Source organism: Empidonax traillii, unplaced genomic scaffold, assembly GCF_003031625.1.
Source record: "Empidonax traillii isolate 1590-97213 ecotype Southwest subspecies unplaced genomic scaffold, ASM303162v1 scaffold183:size818647, whole genome shotgun sequence".
Classification (NCBI taxonomy): Eukaryota; Metazoa; Chordata; class Aves; order Passeriformes; family Tyrannidae; genus Empidonax; species Empidonax traillii.
The window spans coordinates 158,834-184,936 of NW_020955376.1; the positions used below are offsets into that span (position 1 = coordinate 158,834).

General features: G+C 38.6%; 1 protein-coding gene across 5 annotated transcripts in view; it reads right to left on the bottom strand.

The window, feature by feature from the left end:
• Positions 1-26,103, bottom strand: part of PCSK5 (proprotein convertase subtilisin/kexin type 5) — a 196,088-nt gene that overhangs the window by 155,329 nt on the left and 14,656 nt on the right. For 3 of the 5 annotated variants that reach the window (XM_027886279.1, XM_027886281.1, XM_027886278.1), the window contains exon 2: positions 16,834-16,938. In XM_027886279.1, the coding sequence (XP_027742080.1) occupies positions 16,834-16,938 (105 nt within the window). Of the gene's footprint in view, positions 1-2,486; positions 2,598-16,833; positions 16,939-26,103 lie in introns of those variants that run through there. The other 2 variants (XM_027886283.1, XM_027886280.1) reach the window with 2 other exon arrangements.

The following is a 26,103-nucleotide window of genomic DNA, read 5'->3' on the forward strand; positions in this document are numbered from 1 at the left end:
TCTGCAAATTTGCTGATGATGGACTCAATCCCCTCATCCAGATCATCCATAAAGATGTTAAACAGGACTGGGCCCAGCACTGATCCCTGGGGGACACCACTGGTGACCGGCTGCCAGCTGGATGCAGCCCCGTTCACCAGCACTCTCTGGGCCCGGCCCTCCAGCCAGTTCCTGACCCAGCACAGAGTGTCCCTGTCCAAGCCATGGGCTGCAGCTTTTCCAGGAGTATATTATGGGAGACAGTGTCAAAGGTTTTGCTGAAGTCCAGATAGACACATCCACAGCCTTCCCCTCATCCACCAGATGGGTCACCTGATCATAAAAGGAGATCAGGTTGGTCAGACAGGACCTGCCCCTCCTAAACCCATGCTGGCTGGGTCTGATCCCTTGTCCATCCTGTAGGTGCTGTGGGATTGCACTCAGGATGATCTGCTCCATAACCTTGCCAGGCACTGAGGTCAGGCTGACAGGCCTGGAGTTTCTTGGGTCCTCCTTGCAGCCCTTTTTGTCGATCAGCATGACATTCACCAACTTCCAATCACCTGGGACCTCCCCAGAGAGCTAGGACTGTCAGTAAATGATGGAGAGTGGCCTGGCAAGCTCTTCTGCCAGCTCCCTCATCACCCTAGGATGGATCCCATCTGGTCCCATGGACTTGTATGGATCCAGGCGACTCAGTAAGTCACTGACTATTTCCTCCTGGAACACAGGGGGGTGAAGGGTCTCATGGGGCCTTGTGGGGAGGCCATATGAGGAGCAGCTGAGGTCACTTGATGTGTTCAGCCTAGGGTAGAGGAGATTGAGGTGAGACCTCATCACAGTCTACAACTTCCTCATAGGGGGAAGAAGACAGGCAGGCATTGATCTCTTCTCTGTGGTGACCAGTGACAGGATCCAAGAGAATGTTCTGAAATTATGTCAGGGGAGGTTAAGGTTGGATATTAGCAAAAGGTTCTTCACCCAGAGGGTGGCTAGGGTACTAGAAGAGGCTCCCCAGGGAAGCTGTCACAGCACCAAGCCTGATGGAGTTCAAGAAGTGTTTGGATGACTGCACCTGGTGTGACTCTTGAGGACGGTCCTGTGCAGGGCTAAGAGCTGAACTCAATGATCCTTGCAGTTCTCTTCTAATCCCTTCTGTGATTCAGTGATACCTTAGTGGGAAGGGATGCCATCCAGAGGGACCTTGACAGACTTGAGAGGTGGGCCCATGTGAACCATGCAAAAATCAACAAGACCAAGTATAAGGTCCTACACTTGGATCAGGGTAATCCTATAGCTGGATACAGGCTAAGCAATGGGATTGAAAGTAGCTCTGCAGAGAAGGATTTGGGCATATTGCTGGGTGAAAAACTGAACATGACTCAGCACTGTGCACTCGCATCCCAGAAAGCCAACTGCATGGTGGGCTGCGTCACAAGAAGTACGGCCAGTAGGTCAAGGGAGATGATTCTCCTCCTATACTCCACATTCATGAGACCCCACCTGTAGTGCTGCATCCAGCTCTGGGGACCTCAGTGTAAAACAGACATACATCTGTTTGAGCATGCCCAGAGGAGGCCATGAAGATGATCAGGTGCCTAGAAAACAACAACTGTGAGGAAACTCTGAGACAGTTCAGGTTGTTTCGCCTACAGAAGGTCTCTGGCAAGACCTTACAATAACCTTCTAGTTCTTGACGGGGTTGAAGGGAGCCTACAAGAAAGACAGGGAAGGACTCTTTATCAGGGAGTGTAGTGATAGGATGAGGAGTAATGGTTTTAAACAGAAAGAGAGTGGGTTTAGACTGGATATTAGGTGAGAGTTTTTTACTGTGAGAGTGGTGAGGCACTGGAACAGGTTGCTCAGAGAAGCTATAGATACCCCATCCCTGCAAGTGTTCAAGGCCATGTTGGATAGAGCTTTGAGCAGCCTAGTCTAGTGGGAGGTGTCCCTACCTAAGGCAGAAGGGTTGGAACAAGATGATCTTTAATGTCCCTTCCAACCCAAACCATTTTATGATTCTATGTTTCTAACAAAACCAATAAGTACCCTAGCTGTCCCATAATGAAGTTTTCTGTGATACCAGCTCTACTTAAGCATATAATTCAACAGCATTCTATTTTTGCATTTCACCTTTTAATGAAAATTAAAAGGCAATAGATTTAGGGTTGAAGGGCATAGGAGGACAGTGAACAACTGGCCAGTGAACAACTGAGACCCAAGCCATTATTCAGGAATGCAGGAGAGGTGACAAAGACTGATGACACACCCCCGGCTATCCATATGCAGTCACAAAATTAAGACCCCCAAAACTGCACTGCTCGTCTTAAGAAGAATTTTGTACAAATTTTTTGATCACAATTAAAAATTTAGCTAGTTTCTTAACCTATCAATTTTCTTTGACTCATAATAGCAACAGCCAGTTTGCGTCATAAAAACAGATGAAGACAGTTGGGTAAAGTAGATGCTGACATAGGTCAAGAGCATGGAAAATTAACTGCAGATACCATTTCACAAATGTAGGGTACTAAAGATGGATAAATAGTCAGTGACTCCAGCAGTGCTATGTGATGCATGCTTGCTGATTGACAAAGCCCTTCTTCAGCAAGGATCAATGAAAATCCACAATCAAAGCAGTTGTCATAATTATGCTACACATTCTGAAAAAAAGCAAGATAAAAAAAGAAACAGATGTTAATACAGGTTGAGCAGAAAACAGAAAAGCAGAGGAGGAAAGAAGGCAGCAGAGAATCCTTGAAATTACCACTTAAGACCAAAGACACACATCCTGCACAACGGAAGGGCAAGCTACCACAGTGTCACCCATGGACAAAAGCTGAAATTCAAGGCACATTTTTCCACCTTATAGCCACAAAAAAGCCAGTCAATCCTGATATGACTTCAGTGGTTTCAATCTGCTTTGCTATGTAATTGTGATGAATTGTAACAGTATAGCCACAGTTCCACATCGATGAGGTATGATGGTCTACAGCTGTGGATTTTAATATAACGGAAATAGCCTTTGTCTTTCCACTGCAGCCTTCCTACCCCTAGAGCTCAGAGCTCTTCACATATCAGCCTAAAACTATGTGGCAACAAACTTTTCTTCTTTCTTTAGGAGTACGACTGTAGAGGAGTATGCTGTGAAGAGAAAAGGGCTAGTGATGAAGATACAGAGGCTCTGTCCTAAGGCAGTTTATTAGCAGCCAAAGCTGCTGGGGAGGGCAAGCATCACACTCAAGATTACAGGATGAAAATCACAGCAGCTTTGTAGCAGAGCTGAGAACAAGTTCCGGGGAACTTGGGCTGCTGGCTGGTGGCTTCCAGCAGCACCAGCTGTCACAGGCAAAGCATGTCTCAAGCAGTTGAGGATTCTTCCCTTCCTCAGATCTGAAGTGCCCTTAACAGCTCAGATGTTTTGGTTCCGTTTCTAAAATTACTTAGCCTAGAAATACTGAGCAAAAGTCACTACTGTATGAGCGTAAAAGCAACTCCTACGTTTACACAACACAGTTTATAATTTTTAGCCACAGGTCATATAATTCACCTTGTAACAACTCAAGAGCTACAAGCTCACAATTCTGAACACAATTTAAAAAGAGACCTCTTATTGATATGTCTGTTTGGTACCTAAAGATGTGCTTACACCTCTGAACACAATGTTAGTATCTAGTAATATCTAGTCTTCAATAGTATAATCTTGTATTTCAATATACCATGAGGATTACTGAGGATTACCCTGAACGTAAACTGATATGTCACAACTCCATCTAACTTATGGCTCTAATTGCATCTTCTTAATAAACTGAAGGGCTGATCCAGCATCCACTAGGGGATAAAACTTTTAAGCTCTCTAAACTTAACTAGCTTTGGAGTATAACATCTAGCAGCTGAAATATCTTAGGTCTCATGCTTGTTTTACCACAGTTATTAGTATACATATTAAAAAAATATAGAAATTTAGGATGGAATTTTTTTCTTTCCTTACAATAGTCCTATAACTCTTGTCACAAATCATTTAAGTCCTTCAGACATCTGCATATGCTAATTTAATATTAAGTGATATATAACATGGAACAGTGCTATACTGGACTTAGCAAAGTAAATATATCTCCTCAGTAGTCCCTTCACTGACCAGTGTTCTACTGGGTCTTACACTTTATGGAATTATCAGTGGCATATTTTACATTGCCTGATTTCACTAGTTCTCTGGCATTTCAGATACTTTTGTAGCACCAGTTAATAATTACTCTTACTTAGAATCATAAAATTATTAATGTTGGAAGAGACCCTTGAGACCATCAAGTCCAACCATCAATCTAGCACCACCACCATGTTCATGATTAAACTATCCTTAAGTGCCATACACACAGGTTTTTTCAACAGTTCCAGAGATGGTGACTAGGCAGTTCTGTTCCAATGCTTTACAACCCTTTCTGTGAAAAAAATTTTCCAAATATGTAATCTAAACCTCTCCAGACACAACTTGAGGCCGTTTTCTCTCATCCTTTTACTTGTTACCAGAGAGAAAAGACTGATTCCCACCTTTCTACAACCTTCTTTCAGGCAGCTGAAGAATAAGGTCTACCCTGAGCCTCCTTTTCTGCACATCCTGCTCCCTCAGCAGCTCCTCATATGACTTACTCTCTAGATCCTTCACCAGCTTTGTTGCTCATCTCTGGACTTGCTCCAGCACCTCAATGTCTTTCTTAAAGTGAGAGGCCTAGAACTGGACAAAGGACTCAAGATGCAGTCTCCAAGTACAGGGGGCAATCCCTGCCATAGTCCTGCTGACCACCCTCTTCTAATACAAGCCAATGATGTCACTGGCCTTCTTGGCCACCTGGGCACACTGACGACTTACGTGCAGCCACTGTCGACCAGCACTGCCAGGTCGTTCTCCCCCAGGCAGCTTTCCAGCCACTCCTTCCCCAGCTCACATGGGGTTATTGTAAGCCAAGGGCAGGACCTGGTACTTCACCTTATTGAATCTGATATCATTGGCTTCAACCTATTAATCCAGCCTGTCCAGATCCCTCTGCAGCACCCTCCTACCCTCCAGCAGATCAACACTCCTACCCAATTTGCTGTCATCTGCGAACTTGCCAAGGGTGCACTCAATACTCATCTGGGTTGTCAGTGAAGATAATAAACAAGGCTGACCCCAGTACTGAGCACTGGGGAACACCACTCTTCCATGGCCAGTGTGTTTGTTCCTGACTTAGGACTTTAAACCAACAGAGAATAATTGTCAGTATTGTCACCTCTTGAACAAGCTGCCTCTTTCTGTCCTGACCTCCAGTCTTGCACCTATCTGCAAAGTTTGCTGCTATTAAAACATTGATTATTGCACCTCTTAAGCATCATTATCATCACCGTTTGAAATAAACTGAAAGACACATACAGCCAGCCTAAGGAAACATTGCAGTCCAACCCCCAGTTAAATAAAAAAGGACTGAAGTTTCTTTTCCTACATTCAGTAGGCTGAAGAAAGTCAAATATTTTTCCAGTATTTTTCCAATAGCACTATTTTAACACCCCGCAAAATGTGGACAGTGCTTTCAAAGAGGCCTTACGTCTCAATTCTGCAAATCAGACATCAAAAGGCTTGAGTTAGGCTTGATTAATGAGCCTGCTAGTTACTGGTTTTACTTTAAAGCCCCAGCTGAATCAAGGGCAACATTTCTGGTTTGCAACTTTGGGATGGCCCCTGTGCACGTTCTGACATTTGAAACATGTCAAGTACAGTCATTCTGTTATGGATTCATAATATACAACACTTGTCGTACCATAAATTGAGAAAAAGAAAATAAAGATCTTTATATCCGTGGCTATCATTTACAAGACAGATTTTTAAACTGCACATACTAAAGCTTTTCAGTCTCCAATCAGATCACTTATGGGGTTGCATTGTGACCTCTACAGATTTGACAAAATTTCTGCCATCTATGTTTCAATATAATTCAACAGCAATCTTTATCAGCCCTTTCTACTTTGTCTTCTGTTGGGATAACAGGACTTCAAAATGGTCTGACACAAATATGATTCTTCATATGATTACTGTTTATGACTACTCTCTGTCCTTATAAAACGTTTTTTTTTTTCCAAACCAAGACAAACTTCAAATGTGCCAACATGTATCTTCTGAAGTATACAAACTTAAGCTTTGCTGGATAGAATATGAGATGTAATAGAAGATGTCTGCTCTCACGAGGGAAGACATTTCAGGAGCTTCAAAAACGGCAATGGTCTCCTATTAGAACTATTATTGTATTTCTAAGCATTCATCCAGTTCCTTTACTTCTGATAGGAGAGGCTGGAATACAAAACTGGAAAATGGTGGAATAACAAACATATATTAGCATCACACAACAGCTTAAATCACCTGACTGCATTTCCACTATTTGCCAGGACAGTGTGAAAGTCAAAAGAGAAGGTAAGAAATCTCAGTCTCTCGCAATGGCACCAGTTCCAGATTACCCAAGTATCCTCTTCAGACTACCTCATTACAGTGCATTTGGGCTCATAAAATGACATGTAAGCTTACCATACATCTGTACTGACTAGGGCTGCAAATCTCACTGCTGGATTCCTGCATCAAACTCAAGGGATACTGCAAGGACTCAAGAAAGAAGCCCAAATATGACAAAAAGAATAGAAAAACAGATCCATAAGGAAGTGGTATTAGGATGTGTTCCTAGCTGAGGAAAGGGAAGCCTTTTAGGTCACAGTGGCCAAACACATACGCAGGTCATCAAACTGCTAAACAGGAGTATTCTTCAGACTCACAAATAGTTAACAGCAACGGGAGATAGCTGAAAGTTGAAGCTAAATAACCTCACATAAAGCAAAAAGAGAACATCTTAAAATCTCCTGGATGCTTTGCATTGTTGGCACAGTTTTAATCAAAACTGGAAAACTTCTAAAACCTATGCTCTGCACCAAACAGAAATTAATTCTGACAAGCCACATGACATCTAGTCAAAGATGGTTTGACTGTATGATCATAATCTTTCCTTTAGATTTTACAGATTATGAGTCTACTGGCAACTGTACTTTGGAGAAACAGTTTCTTAGGAATAGCCTGGAAAACAGAAAAACTTTTAGAATCTTGAAATTCTGGTTTTATTATACAATCACATGAAGTTGTTATAACATCTACAGATGAAAAGGAGATTGAATCTCAGTTTGGTAAACTCACTTAATAAGAAATTTTTAATTTCTATCCTTTACAAAAGTAAAAATAAACCAATATTCTGGCCTTTATGTATATTTAAAACTTCAGTGCCAATGCAAGTAACAGCATTTATTCTTCCTCAAAGTATTAAAAAAAAAAAAAAGAAAAATAATGTCAAACAATAATGTAGGTTAAACACAGCTTATGTAAGCAACAGTCAGCACACCAATGGGTATGACTGCTTTAAGTGGATTACATGGATTTAGAATGACTGTTTTATTCTACTAAAATGTTGCTTGTATTCACAAAATGCTTCATGTGACACCAAGAGAAATACAATTCCACAGAATAAAATACATAGCACTTGGTGTGCATTTGCCATTTGTAGAAGATTTTATTCAAGTGTCAACATTGTTAATGGTTTGCAGGTGGGGAGTCAGAAGCAGGAAGGAGCAAAGCTGTATGATGAAGGCTGCATAAGCACAGCTGTGAACAGGACATAGGTGCCTGGTACCTCTTCTGAGCCATTGAAGCTGCTGGAGTATTAACAGATCAGCCAAGGAAGATTAGTGGCTTTCCAGTGGCACTGGCTTTTAATATGACTGCAAGAGAAAGGAGGGTTTTACACACAAAAAAGTTGGATAGCAGGGAGATTCTTTTTCTTTTTTTTGCTTTGTTTTGGGGAGGGATGTCTTTCCAGCTCCCTGTTCCTGCCTTATCTTATCTATTCATATCATGATTTCTTGCTGTCCATCATTTAGAATTGTTGGGTGAGATAACAACCACTGGAATTTAACTTGATTGTCTTGCCTGTAGAAGCAGTCAAACAGATGCAGAAAAATCTTGAGCATTACATCAGGAACATACATTATTGCCAGAATGTTTTCCAAATGCAAAAGCATAAAAAAAAAAGGAACTTTAATACTTTTTTTAATTAATGTCCTGCAACACAACCAATATCATCAGCATCAAAGGAAGCTGGATCTCCACAGGAAATGGTGTGTTGAAGCTGTTCTGTTACATTCCTAGGCAGTCTGCTCTAAGATGCACCTATACAAAACATATTTTCTTTCAAACTTTCCCCGTTGATATTTTGACACTTGCCCTTGCAGGATCAGCTGCTTCCAGAATGGGGCATCTTTCCACGGTTCAAAACTAGGATCTCTTCATCTGCTCCTCTTCTGACTCTTTTTAACATCCAGCAATTTTATAGCCCTGTAGCCAAACCACCAATGTGCAATCTGTCTGACATGACCAATGTAAACTGACTCCAACTACAGCTAAAGCACACTTAATGTAACACAAGACCACTGCAGCTGTCAGAGCCACTGTCTTCTGCTGGTCTGGGAATACAGAATAAAAATTAAAGGACTAAGTCCCCTTATTTTTAAAAAAAATTTAGTCATCCTATCATTTTTCACCTATAAACCTACTTTGCTGCTAAAAAACACAGTGGTACGTACTGCTTTACTAGAACTATAAAGAAACTCAAACACCTACTAGCATCTAAGGACTGTCAAGAGCTTTCTTTATAACCCTCGGCTTTTACATATTTATAACTACTATGATGAAATTGTTATCTTATGGGTTTAAATTTCCCACACATAGATCCACCCAAAGTGCTTTTGTCATTGTTAAGGCTGAGCAGCTCCTGAATTCTGAGAGGAATGTAACATCTTTTTATTTTAGCCTGTAAATGGCTTTTCCTTGGGTTTGGTTTTGTTGTTGTTATTTTTGTTCTTGAGTTTTTTTAAATATCATTTCCACTTGCAAAACAAAGCTGCACAAGTCTATGCAATCTGCCTGCACATGCACTGTATGTCCCTTTGGTCTCACTTTGAGTGAGAATGAGCATTCCCAGGTCACAAAGGGAGAGCCAACCATATAGGTGTGCCATTAAGCAAGGAAGCATTCTGACAGAGAAGTGCAGAGAAAATCCCAGAATGAAGAGACTTTAGAAAGCATTTACATAACTCTAAACTGGAGACAGAACTGGGTAATCTTTGAGGCCCTTTCCAACCCAAACCATTCTAACTCAAGGTACACAAGCTAAACCCAGTGATGCGTAACTGAGTTAGCCATTCAACATGCCACATATACCTTTTGCACTCTCAGCCAAAGTAGATGCAATCTCTACTAGTCCCTGCTCAAATCAATTGGCAGCTGAAGACTCTTACAGTGTGCTGCACCAATACTGGAGTGCATGTGGCACAAATAATTTCTCCAAACTTTAACTCCATGGTTGTGATGCTGATGTGTTCTCTGATGAAGCAGTATATGGACAGAGTTTTTTCCCCCTTGTTCTAGTTATTTCAATCCATTAAACAAAAAGGAATCAATGCCTAATTTTGAATGTTGTTGTCTCAGAAAGTTTTAGCTAGTTCTCTGAGAGATGGCTGAATTCCTTGCCTACCACTTTAGTCACCTGGTATCTTCCTCACTGACCATGAAGTCTAGGGACCGTAACAGCAGCTCTACTGCAATCCCTATAAACTGCTGAGAGCAGGAATGGAATATTTAACATCTGTCTTGACAGTGGGTTTCTGTGATGTTGCAAAAAATTCATAAAAAGGGTGAGGCATTGAAGTTTTTTTCCCCAAGAAAACCTGATCAAAATCCTGACACAACTCCTTGCCATCCTGCGGTCTTTCAATTTCCTTGCTAATCTCTCTACCATCTTAAGAAAATAATACTGTGAAAATAGCTAAAGACCATAAGCCTGCAGAATAATGTTTTGGGGTTTTTTTTTGAGGGGGATCCTCATTCGCTACACTAATTAGGAAGTGAACCAGTTAAAACCGCTCAAACAATTTTCCAATTCTCTTCCAAAAGTTAACAATGACATTGTCATTGCCAAAGAGCTCTGTAAAACAACTTGTCAACTGGAAAATTGGAATCTATATTTCTTTTTAACGCACTTGCAAAATAGATACATTGAGGGGACAAAGCCCCTTTGAGGCAGGTGCAAACAACTGGGATAATCATAATTAAAGGAAATCAAATACTAACATTTTTCAAGAAAAACTTCCATATTCCCCAACAGTGAACATTTCTCTTTTCTGAAATTATATTACACTGAATTCCTGCTGGTCATTTTGCTGCAGTTAGTAGAAAACATCAAAAGGTAATTCCACTAGGAAGCTTCACTGATTATTTTTTTGTTTCTTGAAGTTCTAACAGCAAAGTCATTATCACATTAACATAGTAAAGGAATTAGACATTAAGAAAGCTTTTATTCTTCAGAAATTCTCATTAGTGTTACTATTAACTTCATTAAATATTTGTACCTATTGTATAAATGAAGAGAAATCACCACTATGTGACTGAAGAACTTTTATTTCCTCTTACAGAAGCACTGGATTTCACCAGTACAGAAAAAATGGAAGGCCACATATATTCATGTGATATTGGCTTTTCATCTTTAAGTTCCAATTCACCCAAGCTTCAGGCTTAAGCTGGTTTTGTATCCACCACAAACCACACACTGTTCCATATACAGAAAAGGAACACTAAATTTTAGGTTGCTGTCCTTCAGAACAATTAGAAGTTTCACCCTACTTTCTTAAGTGTTTCAGGTATTGGGTTTGTGCAGAACCCACCTGGAGTGCAGCATCCGACTCTGGAGTCCTCAGTGCAGGAAGGACATAGCCTTGTTGAAGCAAGTCCAGAGAAGGATCACAAAGACTGAGGGTTGGAGTACCTCTTCTGTGAGGAAAGCCTGAGAGTTGAGTTCTTTGTCCAGGAGAACAGAAGACTCCAGGAAGACTTTACTGCAACCTTTCACTACGTATAGGGGATCAATAAGAAAAAGTGGGACAAACTTTTAGCTGGGCCTGTAGCTATAGGTCAAGAGGTAATGGTTTTAAACTAAAAGAGAGTGGATTCTGATTAGATGTGAAGAAGAAATTTTTTAAATGAGGGTGGTGAAAACCTGGAACAGGTTGCCCAGAGGTGGTAGGTGACCCATCTCTGGAAATATTCAAGGTCAGGTCAAACAGGGCTCAGAGCAGCCTGATTTAGTTGAAGATGTCCCTCCTCATTGTGGGCAGGGTTGGACTAGATGACTTTTAAACAGTTCCTTCCAGCTCTTTTAAGATAACAGAAAAACCTGCTACAAAATGCAGCTGCAATCCACTCCATTACTGCTCTACTCCCTGTTTTTTCTCTGGGTCTAGGTGTATTTTGAACTGCTGTCATTACTGAGCCACAAATGAAAGTAAGTCCAATGCAGACTCATCACGCTAAAAATATTCTTGATTCCTGTTGAAGCAACACAGACTTCCCAGCGATTTTTGCTGCTGATGAATATGGTTTAAACTAAAATTAATTTCACAGGCACCTCAGTAAGTACAGATTTCAACTGCCATTAAGCAAACAAAATATCCACCAAATTGTGCAAAATTTACAATGCAACAAGCAGCCAGAACAACACTAATTACAGCAGGATCTACCAGAGTTGTCAGTGAACAGCAACTTTCCTATTTCAAAAAGCCATGAAAAAAACCCAAGTTTTAGGACTATCTGCTCATGTTTACATGAAATTAATACTTCAGAGGCAGGTTACACAGGCAGATGTTGCTATGCCCTCTCATTCACTGTGATTTAGTTCATGTTCTAACTCACCCAAAAAAAGGCTCCTTGGAAACAGCAAGTGTTACTCCTGATTTTCACTAAGTTAAAGATGGAAAGATTGCTCAAGTAAAACTTTTTGAGGCAACTAAGTAAAGGGTCCACAGTAGTAAATACTGCATTGTTTAATAACTAACTTAAACCTCCAGTCAAACTCTGAACATGAAAACAGCATGACAGTCCCTATTATTTTGCAACCAAGCAGCATCATATTGACTCTTGGTCCCCTGTGTTCTTGTATATTTTAGGGCTACCCACACACACATCACTAACTCACCTGATCTCACTCTTTAACTATTATTTGGCTGATAAAATCTTTTTGTTTACTGAAGTTTAACAACTAAACACATAACACTGCCAATATGAAACACAATCTTACTCATAACAACATTCTCATATGAATTTCTCTAAGCTTCAAGTCTGTGGTGCTGGCTTTTAAAAGCCCTGTGTTACTCATGGCTGTTTTAATTCTGCTCCCCTCAACCCTCTCAAAAACACAACTGTCCTACCAGTAATAAGGACAGGATTCTGCCATTACCTTCCTATCCTATAAAGATAGCTCAGATCATTGGTGCAATCAAAAATATGCTTGCCAATATTTTACATGCTGCTATCAAGAATTCTGTTCAGCTTGCTATGGCAAAGCTTAAGCCTTCCTCCCTTCTTTCCCTGTACTAACATTTTTTTATCACCAGGTTGTACTGATCCGCTCTGTGTGCGGTGAGGTCAGGCTGGATAACACGTAAATGCTGAAGTATTGTTTTCCCAGGTATTCTGATCCTGGAGGAGAGTTGACAAAGGTATAGCACCTCTGCAAAATCACGCTCTAGTAGAGTATCTTCCCTAAATTAGGTAGCTTTACCTTTTATTCTAGTGGAAATCCTTCTATTTCTCAAAGATGAATGAATCTGACCCATCAATAGTTCAAACACCAAATAAACCTATCTGAAATTAATTAAAATGAAAAAACTATGAGCTTCCATCTTACTAGAGACACATAAACAAACACTAATGCTGCAAAATTGGTAAATGTGATACTTTACAGGAACACAAAATATTAATTCTACATTTTTGAGCATCACTGTGGGCCACGTCCTTTTCAAATCTCCACTGAGATGTGAAACATTGGGGCTCTCATAAGCAAAATGGAACAAACTTTAGTATATCTGTTTCAATGAATTATCCCTCTTAAAGCTGCCTTTTATCACCTTAAGAACTGCCATCTTCTAGGATTAATACTTACTCTGTGGATTATTTTTTACCATATGAATCACAAATTTCATTATCACAGCTTGTCACTAAAACTCATCTTATGTAACAATTCAGTAAAAAAAGACTTTCTCAGATATGCTTCCATTTAAACTCCATGTACTGCTGTCATGCCTAAGCACATCAACTCACATTTCATCAGAATTGCAATCTCTTCACTAACAAAAGAGCTCCACCTGATTTTCCTTATGCTTTCTATTTTTGTAATGTCTGACTTTCAGACTGTGTTTTCAATCTATGTTTGCAATGTTTCTAACTTTGTGAGTCTTCGTTTCACCACAGCAGCAAACCCAGATGCACACCTCAGCTCCTTATTCCCACCCGTGGAAGTGCCATAACAGTCTGGTTTCAATACAGGTACACACTCAATTAATTAATAGTTGAATTAGAGCTTCCTGATATCTTTCAGCTCTGGACTAATTCTTCCCACTTCCTTTTCACTCCTGCTCCCATTGTTTCATGCATTGCAGCATCACCAAAATAACTTTGCAGGGCAAACCCTATGGAGCTAAAAAAGGCTCTCAATTCATGGTATGGTGCTTTTGTTGACCCCTGCCAAAGGCCAATCTTAAGAAGCACATCAGCTGGAGAGACCAGAAACCTCTGTAATAGATTTCATTCAATTACTAGCATTGATGCATAGTACTATCTCTCCTTTAAATCCACAGAAGACTTCTTTCACTTCTGTGTTCCCCTATCAACACATAGGAAACACCACATAACTACACACAGGTCTAGAAAAGATGATGTAGATAAAACAATGTTTCAAATTTTCTATATTACAACCTATGTTAAGGAAATTAAAACCTCATTTGGGCATTTCTTCCTAAAATTACTTCACTCTTAACATCTCTAGTTGAAAACGCAACGTTGCTAGGCAAGGATGTGGATGATAAGGGAGATAAGGGACAGAATTGTTTATACTGCATAGCCTTTGTCTTTTCATGTAAATACAGATAGCATGGGGTTAATACAGGTTAATGTTGAGGAAACTGTCAAAATGTGTAATTCACACATCTTCAGTTTATCACAGAATCATAGAGGATGGTAAATACCTCCAAGGTCACCAAGGCCAACCTTTGACCAATCACCACCTTGTCAACTAGACAATATATCCAGTTGCCATGTCGAGTTATCTTGTTCTGTTGGATCTATTCATAATTTTTATAACAGTGTCAAGAGGCTTTTCCAGAAGAAAAGATCTTCAAAGCAATTTATTCATTGAAATCCATGACAGCAAGACTTTCTATTACTTCTACATCTTTCATTGTGTATCCACACAATGAAATCAAACACTATCCATGCAAATAGCTCAGAAATACTAAATCTCATAATGGTTCTCCCATTATATGTCAGCTATTTACATAAAAAATTGCCACTCAATAATAATTACATCATTTAAAATTTCGTAAAGAAGCAAATTAGTGATCCAGGTCTGAAGCAAGCACAGAACAAGTTAAGTGCATATCACAGGGAGATGATTTTAAGCATTAAGTAAACAACGATTATATTATCTGGAATATAAACAAACCTCAGTGTTTCTTTGTTCATAAATACACACACCATGTAATCATCTGCAAATATTGGCATTAGATACCATCACACTCATATAGTAGTGTTATGCTCCTTTCAAATTCTCACAGCAATGCAATGTGCCTTATTTATACTAAACCTTTTGTTTTTAAAGGACCAGCTTATATAATACAATTAATTGCCAGTCTGCTTTAATAATCATTAGATATTATACACGCTGAGGACAAAGTAGTCTTCATGTTACAAATGCATGTCCGTATATTGACACGTAGAGTGCCCATGGTGGTGCAGTGGTTAGGCTGCGGCGCTGTCACCGCCGAGGCCCGGGTTCGATTCCCGGTCAGGGCCATTCCCCGGGCAGATGGAGCTCGTTAGCCCTGTAAGGCAATCCATCTACGTCCTGAGGACCTCGCTGCCACCGTCCAAGCTCGCTTGGCCCCGGCAGATGAACCTTAGGATTAAAGGGTGGGCTCAGTTCCGCGCACACTGTGTCTCACCTAAAAAATCCAATGCGCAGGCTGGAAGGTGGAAAGACCTTCCCTGGTTCTTCGTTCGCGAAGATTGGCCATTAATTTAAATATTGACATGTCTGCAGCCACACAGGAATTCTCAAGCTCAGGTTGAGTGAACCAGCCACAAAGTGAAGCACAAACACTTTTTGCCAGATCTAGGTATTAGACTGGTGGTTTCTCTTTGGTTACAGAATCATTAAGACAACCCTCACCAGAGCTTCTCAATATTGAAGTGATATGTAACAATAATTCAGAAATTCAGGAATTCCATACCATCAGCAGCACATACTGGGGACAAGACTTAAATGGCATAATATGGAAAACACTGGAAAATAAATGATAAGTCTGATTTTATGCTGTGCTCTGCCCTAGAGTCTCTTACTATTCTTGCAAAAGCAGTCTTGATTCTGCCAGGGGCGCAGAAGAGGTATCTGGAAGCTGGGTGTAACACCAAAGTTTATGGTAGGACTTTCACATGAACTAGTGCATTCGTGTGTAAATCGCTCCCACTCTGTGTACACAGAAAGAGCATCAACTGACACAGATATGAACACTTTGCCTTCCTTTCGCATTTTCATCTATTCTGTGTGCAGTGCTTGCTGTTTGAATGGTGGGTGTCTGTACTGATGGGAATAGAGATTTGGGCCCTGATCATTTTCATACTAATCCCTAATACAGACTGCTCAGCATTGCTAATGGTGCTCTTAAGAGCTGAGCAGTTCAGCCTTAACACAGAACCGAACACAGCCCTGTGCGCACTTTCCTAGTCTTGTCCCATCCTCAAGAGGAACTTCAGCTCTAAATACAGCTTTCCAGACTGCAGAAATATTCCTAAATGATGCTCAACTCGTACAGTGTTCAAATTCTTTTACTGGTAACTTTTCCTTGTCATAAATTATTTGTCAAGTAAAACCTGACAAATCCTTCACAGACATTGATCATCATCCAATAACTTCAAAAAAGCTTGACTCTGTTATGACCACACTACTGGCTTGGGGGGGTTGTTGGCAAAACTGCATTGCATGAACAGCAAAAAAAAAAGCTCATGAGATCTTCACCAAACTTCCTTTCTGAAAGAAAACCAGAGGAAATCCAATTCTACAGTCAGTGATGAAGTTACTAATCACTGAAATTAAAGGATTTTAAAAAAGCATGTCCTGAGTATAGATACACAAGGATATTATACTTAAGTATATATCAGTAATAAAATTAACAGTTACCTATTACAATGTATACTACACAGAAATGGCACTATTTTTCAGGCAGATGTCAAAATTAAGATCAGCATGAACTACCAAAAAGACCACAGAATATTTTTCTTAATCCCTCATAAACCAAATCCAGAAAAAAAGCAAGAGAAACTTTCCTCTGAACACTGTACCATCCTACATTGCTCATTTTTATTTTGAAAGCTGGTTGTTTTACAAAAGGGGATCTGTAGACATAAATGTTATGCATGTGGTTTTGCAGAGAGGCACAGCACAGTGATTAGTGCATTAACAAAATTCCTCTACTCATCCAGGAATAATGTTGGACCTCATGTTCCAAGAACAGCACATACTTAATAGCATGGTATTGTCTTCACTTTGTTTTAATGAGAAGCAGAACCTTAGAAAACAGATAGTGTGTCAATTCTTGTAATGCTGTATGCCATTCAGATGAATGTCCTTTGGTATAATATTTCATATAAAAAATGCAAAGGCTTTTTCCTCAGACACGTGTGGATTTTCTTACCTTTGGTTCCATTGAAATGAAGCTGTGGGTACCTCTACTTGAGAGAACTGACCTTTTAATTGTTTTACTATGGTAGAAGTGGTAGTAATCCTTCAGTGTTCCAATCTGTAAGAGCAGGGAAGAAAAAAAAGAAGGAGACTTAATTTATGAAAACTGGTTTTCTGTTTTTCATTTCTTAAAGTCTATAAATTATGCAATTTCCTGTGTGCTGAAATGTTACTTGAACCCACTGATCATCTTTCAAAAGAAGGACATACGATATGAAATAGATGGAGTATCCTTCAGGCAGTAACTGCATAACCAAAGATTATAACTGAGCTGCTTAGTCTGGCTGTATCTACCTTTTTAATGTTTAATTTATATGCAGTACTTTAAGTAATTCTATATCAATCTATATCCAAACTGCCCTCAAATGCCAAGTATTTCAATGGCCATAGGGTTATTAAAAAGCATTTCAGCTAGTTTGCTTAAAGAAATGTACTGTAAAAGACACTAGATTGGGTTATTTATATAAATAAATTATTATAAGGATAGTCACAGCCTCAGACTACCCGACAAGAATATCCTTCCTTTTCTAACAAACACGGGCAAAAAAGATAGAAGAAAGAAAGATGGAAATGATAACTTCATAGGATAATAAATCGCTTAAAGTACAAAAACAATTAATGCAAAATAGCAAATTTCACAATGGTACAATAAAAATGCTTTTTATTCATCCCTTCAGTACACAGTAGCAACATAAATATTAAACTAAGATGGCCTTCACCATTTGAAAAAGAAATTTTCCTTTCCAGAGTCATCACTATCTAAACATTCATAGGTTGAAAATTCAGCTTCACTCACTTAAACATCCAGTCTCACCATCTTTGGGAGAATGTCTTTCCAAATAATTGGGAATTTGACCTACTATTGCACTGCAAATCTTGTAAGACACTTAATAATTTGGTTTCAAGTTCCTCAATCATGAGTAAAAAAAGGGACAATTGAGCTTACTGTCATTTCAAGTTGAAACTCAATGTAACCTCAGGAAACAGGCTTGGTTTTGTAAATGAGCTGAATGGAATCACCAGAGAGAGTGGAGCAACACTTGGAAACTTTAATCTTAAAAAATCCCACAGTATTCTGAATTTGCATCTACAAGAACACACATGTAGGAAACTTGAAAGTTCAAGAGTAAAGACTCAAAGAGAACTGGAAATAAGTTACTGAAAAATTCCAAGAATATACTTTTAGAATATTAGAAAACAAAAATCTTGAGACAATATCAAAGTAGACTACTAAGAAATACTGATAGAAGATTTCAACAATTTAAATTAATTCACCTTATGGGGAAAACCGCAACAGTGTCTACGATATAACCCCAAATATGTGCAGTTGGTCCATCAATATCTTCATTTCAGGAGGAGTGACTTACATTTAGTTTAAGTCAAATAAAACATTCAGTTAAAACAAGTTAGTTTATCATAAATTAAATAGGAATTGGTTTATCTAAGCCTAATTAAAATATATTAGCACTGGAATGATTTTCATGCGGCCTTCTCTTTGAAAGGCAGTTCCAGCTGAAGTGGCACAACTGTAGCACGGTTGAGCCCAGTTGTAGTGAACAAAGCTATATCTGGCTGGTGACTGGTCACCCCAGCTGTTTCTCAGGGCTCAATCCTAGGAGTACTTCTGTTCAATATATTTATGAACAATCTGGATACAGAAGTTAAGTTTGTTGGTTATACCAACCTGTGAGACACTGTTGACTCTCTTGGGGGACCAGAGGCCTTGCAGAGGGAACTGGACAGATCAGAGCATTAGGCTATGTTTAATGGAGTGAAATTTAAAAAGCTGAACTGCTGGATTCTGCATTGAGGATGCAGTAATGGCAGGTACACGTGTAAAACAGGAGAGGAGTGAGCCAAACTGCATCCTGGGGTGCATCAAACACAGCATAACCAGCCAGACAAAGGAGGTTGTTATCTCGCTGTATTCAGTTTTGGTAGGCCTCATTTGGAGTTCTGGGTGCAGTTCTGGGATCCACAATTTAAGGATGTGAAGGTCCTTGAATGTGTCCAGAGGAAGGCAACAAAGCTGGTGAATGGCCTGGAAGGCATGGCTTGTTAAGTGGGCCTGAGCACACTTTGTCTGGTTTGGAGTTGTCTGGTTTGTCTGGTTTGGAGAACAGAAGGCTGATGGGCAACCTCATTGCTCTCTAGAGCTTCCTGAAGAGGGGACAAGCAGAGGGATGTGCTGATCTCTTGCTCCAGGATCCAGGGATAGGATGTGTGGGAATGGTTTAGAGTGTCATCAGGGGAGGTTCACACTGGAGTTTAGGAACTGTTACTTTACCAGAAGGATTGGTAAACAGTAAAACAGGCTTCCTGGGGAGGTCATCAATGCCCCATGCCCCTCAGTATTTAAGAGACATTTGGACAATGCCCTTAATAACGTGATGTAAGTGTTCGTCAACCCTCAATCAGTTAACTAGATGGTCACTGCAGATCCCTTCCAATTCTATTCTATCCTATTCAATTCTATTCTGTTCTATGCCATTCATTTTTAGTACAGTAACTTTATTTTGATTTTAACAGCCTGTAGCATAGCACAGTTCTGTAACACTAGGTTACTGCTGCACTCTTTTTGAATTACTACCATTTGTATCAACCACTGAAGTTTGGTGCCAGGCTTAGCATGGGTACAGGTTGTACAGAGGGTTGTAATCAGTTACTTCCTGGATGTTTCCTGAACTGATCAGTAGCTTCCAACAGGTCTGAAATGCTAAGTGCTAGGAAGTAATGCTGTTCTTGCTTCTTAAGTCCTCAGAAACCTGTGAAGCACATATTCATCATAAAAGGCTCTTCTACAAAGGCTACTGAACTTTTATTGATCTTGCTGTCTTCAGAGTAAATTAGAAAGCCACTACTTTGTCAGTGTGTGTCTACACAAGCACATACGTTAGTGAAAGGACTCAGCTCAGACAGGTAGCTGTCTTGTACCATTTCAGAGAATTGCATAAATAGAAAGGTCATATTATAGGGAAAATAAGCATCTGTCCTGCTTTGTGTTACAAAGGTCTCAGTATCACCAGTCCTTGCATTAGTTTGAGGGTTTTATTTTTTCAATTAATTACTGAAGGCTAGCCCTAGCTGACCACTCTGAGAGCATCCAAAACAGCAAGTTTAGGAGATGACCTAATTGCACTTCTGGAGGTCCTACAGTTTAGCATCTACTAGAAGACTGGAGGGATCTGTGTATTGTACCTTCCAGCCCAAGTAGGACAGCATGAGGCTTTGTAATCCTTGACAGCTGTACTCCCTCTGAGACCTTTAGCTGAGGAGATGGAATTAAGCCCTTGGAATTACATGTGGTAATTGCAATGCCAAGTCTTCCAAGTACCACAATTTTAGATAATAACAATTATTAATATTAGCAGTGATTATTTAAAATTGTGAGATCTACAGCTTTAGCTCATAACTGTCAGGGAATTAAAAGGATCCCATTTTTTTTAATGTAATTTAATTCATATTCTCTCTGCCTCTCACAGCAAAGTCATACCAGCATTATTAAAAATTTTGTTGACTTTTTTTCCCTTAGTGGGAATTTACTTAGACCTTCCAAATCCTTGGACCACAAAGGGAAGAGTTAAACCATGGAACTACAGCACAATAAAACTTACCATTATGTATCTTCTTATTAAATTGTTTTTTAAACTTTTAACTCCCATGTCCTAGAGATACACTCAGAGAAAAGCAATGCAAAATAGAAACACCAGAATCCTGAGCTAAATACTCTAATACTACTAAAGACTGATGGCAATTTAACACTTGGTCCTTGGGAAATCTTTTTAACCTCCTTTTTTATCTGCAGGATGTGATCTCTTTAAAAAGAAACAGGGAAATATTGCCTGGACAGAAGCGAGAAGAATGGACAGCAGGGGCAGGGGAGAATTAATCTCTTCAGAAGTAATATCCATAACTGTACATTTTAAAGAGATCTATATATACATTTTAGTTGCACTATACTGTATTTTTTCAAGGCTGAAATAATTTCTGGAAGTAACAATCCTACAATATTAAAGTGGCATCCCTGAAAATCAAAGCACCTACACATATTCACATTAATTTTATATTTATCATGTCTTATTTTCTATTTAAAATTCAGAAAATGTGTGAATTTTAAAGATATACAAAACAAGAGCCAAACTTTCTGAGCTTATTCTTGAAAAATATTTCTCCTATATATTCTTTTACAGTCTAACATTAAGATAATTTAGTACATAATTACTGAATTAATTCATCTACATCTGCATTGTGTCCTCATGAACTCTTCAGGGAAACACAACTGCTAAAGCAAACTATTAAATATACTTCAAATGTATTTATATGATCACCAAACTGACATATCTGACTAAGCTCCTAAATTACAGCTGAAACTTCTTTGTAGCTGAACATGAGTAGGGAAGTTGCTCCAGCTACTGTGAAGGAACCTAAGAGATGATTCTTAGCTTGCAAATAAACTTTTTTTTAAGAGACAAATGTTCTAAACATCTAGCTGCAAAGTGCTCTTCTCCCAGTGGACTGAATGGAAAACAATATGCTGCTGATTCGGTGAATTGGGTCCCTGTTTCTCCAGTCTTTAATGACTTTCTGCTAAATGAATTTTGTAAAGGAAAATAGATCAGATTCAAATTTGGTTCTGAACTCTCTAAAGCACTAGCAGAGCCAAAGAAGCACAGAAATATCCTGTGCAGATCTGGAACACAGAACATTATAAATAGGTACATTGATGTATTTCACACGGGGTTGAAGATATGATCTTTCCTGCCTTGCAAAAATTTCCAAACTGCTACAGTCCTCGGCAGAAGAAAATATCAAAAACAGAGACATGAAGAAAGTTTATCAGGTTTACTATTATCATCTCGTTTTAACATTTCAACTCTATTTCAAACTTTTAAATTTCTTCAGATCGAAGCATTTTCATTTTTCTCTGAATTATCGTTTCTGGTGCACTCTGCATAATGTGACAACATTTTTAATGTTTTCATAGAATCACAGAATGGCCTGGATGACACCAAGCTGCAGCTGACTCATGAGGGATGGGATGCCATCCAGAGGGATCAGAACAAGCTTGAAGAGTGGGCCTATGGGAACTTCATAAGGTTTAACAAGACCAAATGCAAGGTGTACTTAAAATTTAAATGGTAAATCTCACCAGGTGAGCCCAAAGCCTTTACTGATCCCTGTTGGCCCTTTGTTATCCATAGGTATAGACAGGTTCACTGATACTACAGAAAATTGCCATCCCTTTCCTTCTTGTGTCCCTCCAGAATTAAGCATTAAGAATATTAAATCCAGCGTTCTCATCTCAGCATTTAGGGGCAAGGAAACCCTGCAAAGGCTATTTGCTGTTCACTGACCTACTCAAATTAAAGCACTCATATCTGGAAAGGGTACGCTCATTCAAGACGTGGAAGCTAAACTTGAGTTGTATTGTAAAAAGCAAAACCATGTACTGGAGTTTTTGTTGAAGCTGGGGTGGGTTTTTTTCACAGTGCAAACACTTTCCCAACCTTCAGCTTTCTTGTCGAGAACCCTACTGTTGGGTCAGCACTGACAGATACAGCACACTGAGGCTGGAAGAGCAACCACCATAACGACGTTCACAGAGCTGCTCCCCCATCTGAGCTGCAGACTGAGATGGGGGCTCTCTCTCTCCCAAATATAACCTCAAATTGAAAGCGGTTTTTATTGTTTTGTTGTTTGGGGTTTTTTCATAATAACGGGGAATTTCACCTACTGTGTGTCATGCACAAGAAGTAATAGGAAGGTTTGCCCATAGATGTTCATTTCACTGAAGTGAAAGACTGAATCTTTTTCAGTTTTAGACAATTTGTGGCTCTCACAAAAATTGATTTATGGAATACTTAAGGGAAATACGCACAGGCCCTCCAGACTTTACTCAGCCTGAAATCTAAAATTCCAACTTCTAAGGCAAGGCCTCTATCCAAATATTTAGGCTGTCTGCTACCCACCTGTTGGGCTGATATCCTACACTACCCTTTATGAGTTAAACCTGTTGCCTGGATTACTACAGGCATTTAAATTAAAAAAAAAATAAAAAAATAAAAATAAAAAAAAAAGATAACATTTTAAAAAAAGCTGAAACCAACTACTGAACACTATGGTCACCTTGAACTGCAGGAACAAGATAATACTGCTCTGATTAATAGTCTAAGAGATGAAATAATGATGTTTAGATTCTGTATTAGAGAGTGGCTGAATCTGTATGTTACAGGAATATCTACCAGATGGGGTACAAAATCATTTAAGTAAAACAATTTAAACCAACAGCAGAGCAAGAATGCTATGGGCATGAGCACAGATTGTCACTGCAGACACAACCCAGACTACACTGTAAGCTTGAATTCCAGCTACGCTTAAATGACCAAGTAACCCAGTTTTCACTATTTTAAGCAGAATTAACTAACAGAAATTCAACAGCCCAAATTGTGAAGACATCTCTGTATGTGCTCGAGGTAGGAATAGCCTAATTTGCCAGTTCGTATCTTTGCTTCTCCTACATTCTTTTCGCTTCAAGTTTGTTTTAAAGGAACTGATGTTGCTGTTCCTGAACAGTGACACTGAACAAGCTGGGCTTGAGCTTAAAAACACCTCTCCTTCTTAAAGCATTTTTTGAGTTTCCTAGACAGAAAAAACCCTATACTGTAATCAACAGTTCTTGCTCAGTTATTAAATCTTTGGTCTGGAGGACAGAATAGTTCAGCTGGAAAAATGAGGTTTCTTTCTGAACCACACAAACACTGAGAAACAAACAAAACTGCAAAATAGGCAAATAAATTAAAAAATACATAGCTATTACAGCAGAAACATCAACATTTTCACAGAAATAAATCAGTTTGCATCTCTTCAACACTGTAGGAACATGCTAATGCTTTACCACTTAACCACTGACATTTCCTCTCCTGTTTAAACAGAGAGGAAAGCATATCACCTCACTGAATTAAAATACATCACTCCAGACTTCTTTTGTATTTCTCATTTATGTTTCAGCTATTTGAACAGAGAAATTTTGTCAGGGCACTTACTTTGAGCAAGAAAAGTACAGTTTGGCTTTTTAAACCACTAATGTAAAAAATTAATAACAGCCATTAAAATAAAGTAGCTCTGCATTATGTTCTTTCAGATGTCACTGCTGTTGTTTACATGCTGCTGTATTTTGCTTTTAAAATAAGTAGTACAATAACTCTTTCAATTGAAAAATAAACTTTAGCCTTTAAATTTTCATGTGCCTTTGTCAGTATATTCTGAGATCAATTACAATTCTTGATATCATTCTAATTCAATATAAAAGTTTTTTTCACAGTCACTTTGAAAATTTTAATGTGAATTTGAATTTTTATCTGTATCTTAAGAAGCTTTAAAATTCTCAGAAAATATTACTGTAGCTAAACTAAGTAAAAATGCAGCTTAAAAAGAACATAAAAAAATATTTCAGTTTGCAGTGGAAATTATTAACATGAGTTGTTATATTTCATTTGGATTACATTTATAAAAATAGTTTTTCTCACAGTTTTTCTTTTCAAGGCTTTCCACTGCATTCCAGAGTATAATCTAAATATATTTATATCCTCGATTCTAAACTATAACTAAAATTAAAATCTAAATTTAAATGTAAAATTCTAAAGTCCTAGTTAAATTTATTCTAAATATTTTTCCATATCAAAATTCTACTTCTCTAAATAGATAAACGTATTTAGCAATATAAAACCAGTTAAGTTTCCTCTGACACTTCTAATTGGCATATAACGTTCAAAAAATTGAGGTAAATTGGTAAAAGTTTCCTACATCCTACCTTCTGCATAAAGGTTACTTTGTAGAGCTATATTTTAAAACAAACATTGTCAAATGAAATTCTGTTTTTTGAGATTACAGTACTTTAGTGCTCTCTCAGTAAACTTACTTAACATGTGGAATTACTTGAAGAAATAAAGGAAAAACCTAACAAAAAATAGCAAATAGCTCCATTAAAAAACAAACACCGAAAGTTTTGTCAAGTACAACTAAGTCACAACTAAGTTTTACAGTACAAACCAGGAGGTAAGATTAATTTACATATTAAAAATATATAAATTTGAAATGTAGCATAGCTTTATTCTAATACATGCTAAATTACAATAATTTATTAATAAATTTAATAAAGTTCAATAAAATTCCTGCTATACAAGATGAACAATCCTTCCAAAGATGATTGTGGAACCTTTTTTATATTATATATTTGTATAAATCCTGCTGTTGAAATTACTTGCTGCCTTACTGAGTTGCGAAAGGTGGGAGAGGTTAACTGATTTTCTTTAAACAAAAATATACTTTGATCATATTTCACTAAAAACAATGCTACTTCAAAAAGTGCAGGGGAAAAAAAAGAGTATTGAAGCCAAATCATAAAAAGATAAATCCCAAGACACATGTTAGGTAAATAAAGCCAAGAAAAAGCTGTCTGAATAAAGACCAGGTGAAAATGATGTTTGAGTCCTACACAGACAAGCAGTGAAGAGGAACTGTTCCTTACACCGCACAGGTAACAGGAGACCACAGTAAATACATACTCCTTCCAAAACTTATGATGGAAACATGGCCTGAGTTTGGCCCCTACCCTTCCCTGTTGCAGCTTCGAGAAGAACATGCATCAGTTTTTATGGGAGGACAAAGAGCTGGCAGCCCTCCTTGAAGCTGAGGTGTGCTGCACATTAGCACCAGCTGAACATCCGCTATGTGATACCCCTTCCATGGGGATGAGGGCACACAAATATGCCCTCAGTGATGTTAAGAATCAATAAAATTTGAGAAGTTGAAGATATGTGTTCATTGTTCAAACACTAAATTGGAAAAAAAAATCTCACTATAGTACTCGAAACTTTCTTTCAAAGTCGATCCACCTCTTAAGATTGACGAAGACGTTGTAATTATTAGAACAGTATTTTAAAAAATAACTAAAAATTAAAGAACACAAGGTCCTTAATTATTGTGTAAGGAGTGGGAGGGGACAGAGTTTTGTATGAATTGCAGATTTTGCTTTCCAACAGATATATGAATCTAAAACATTTGGAAGGAGATGGTGAAGGAAGCCATTGCCACATCTGTCAAGTGAAATGTTACCATTCAACTACGATGATGCACATTAATAACTGCAACCCCAGTCTCACTGCGAGCTTTGCCTAATGGGGCACTGCAGCAATTGGCAAGTTCATGTCCCTATCAAATAAAT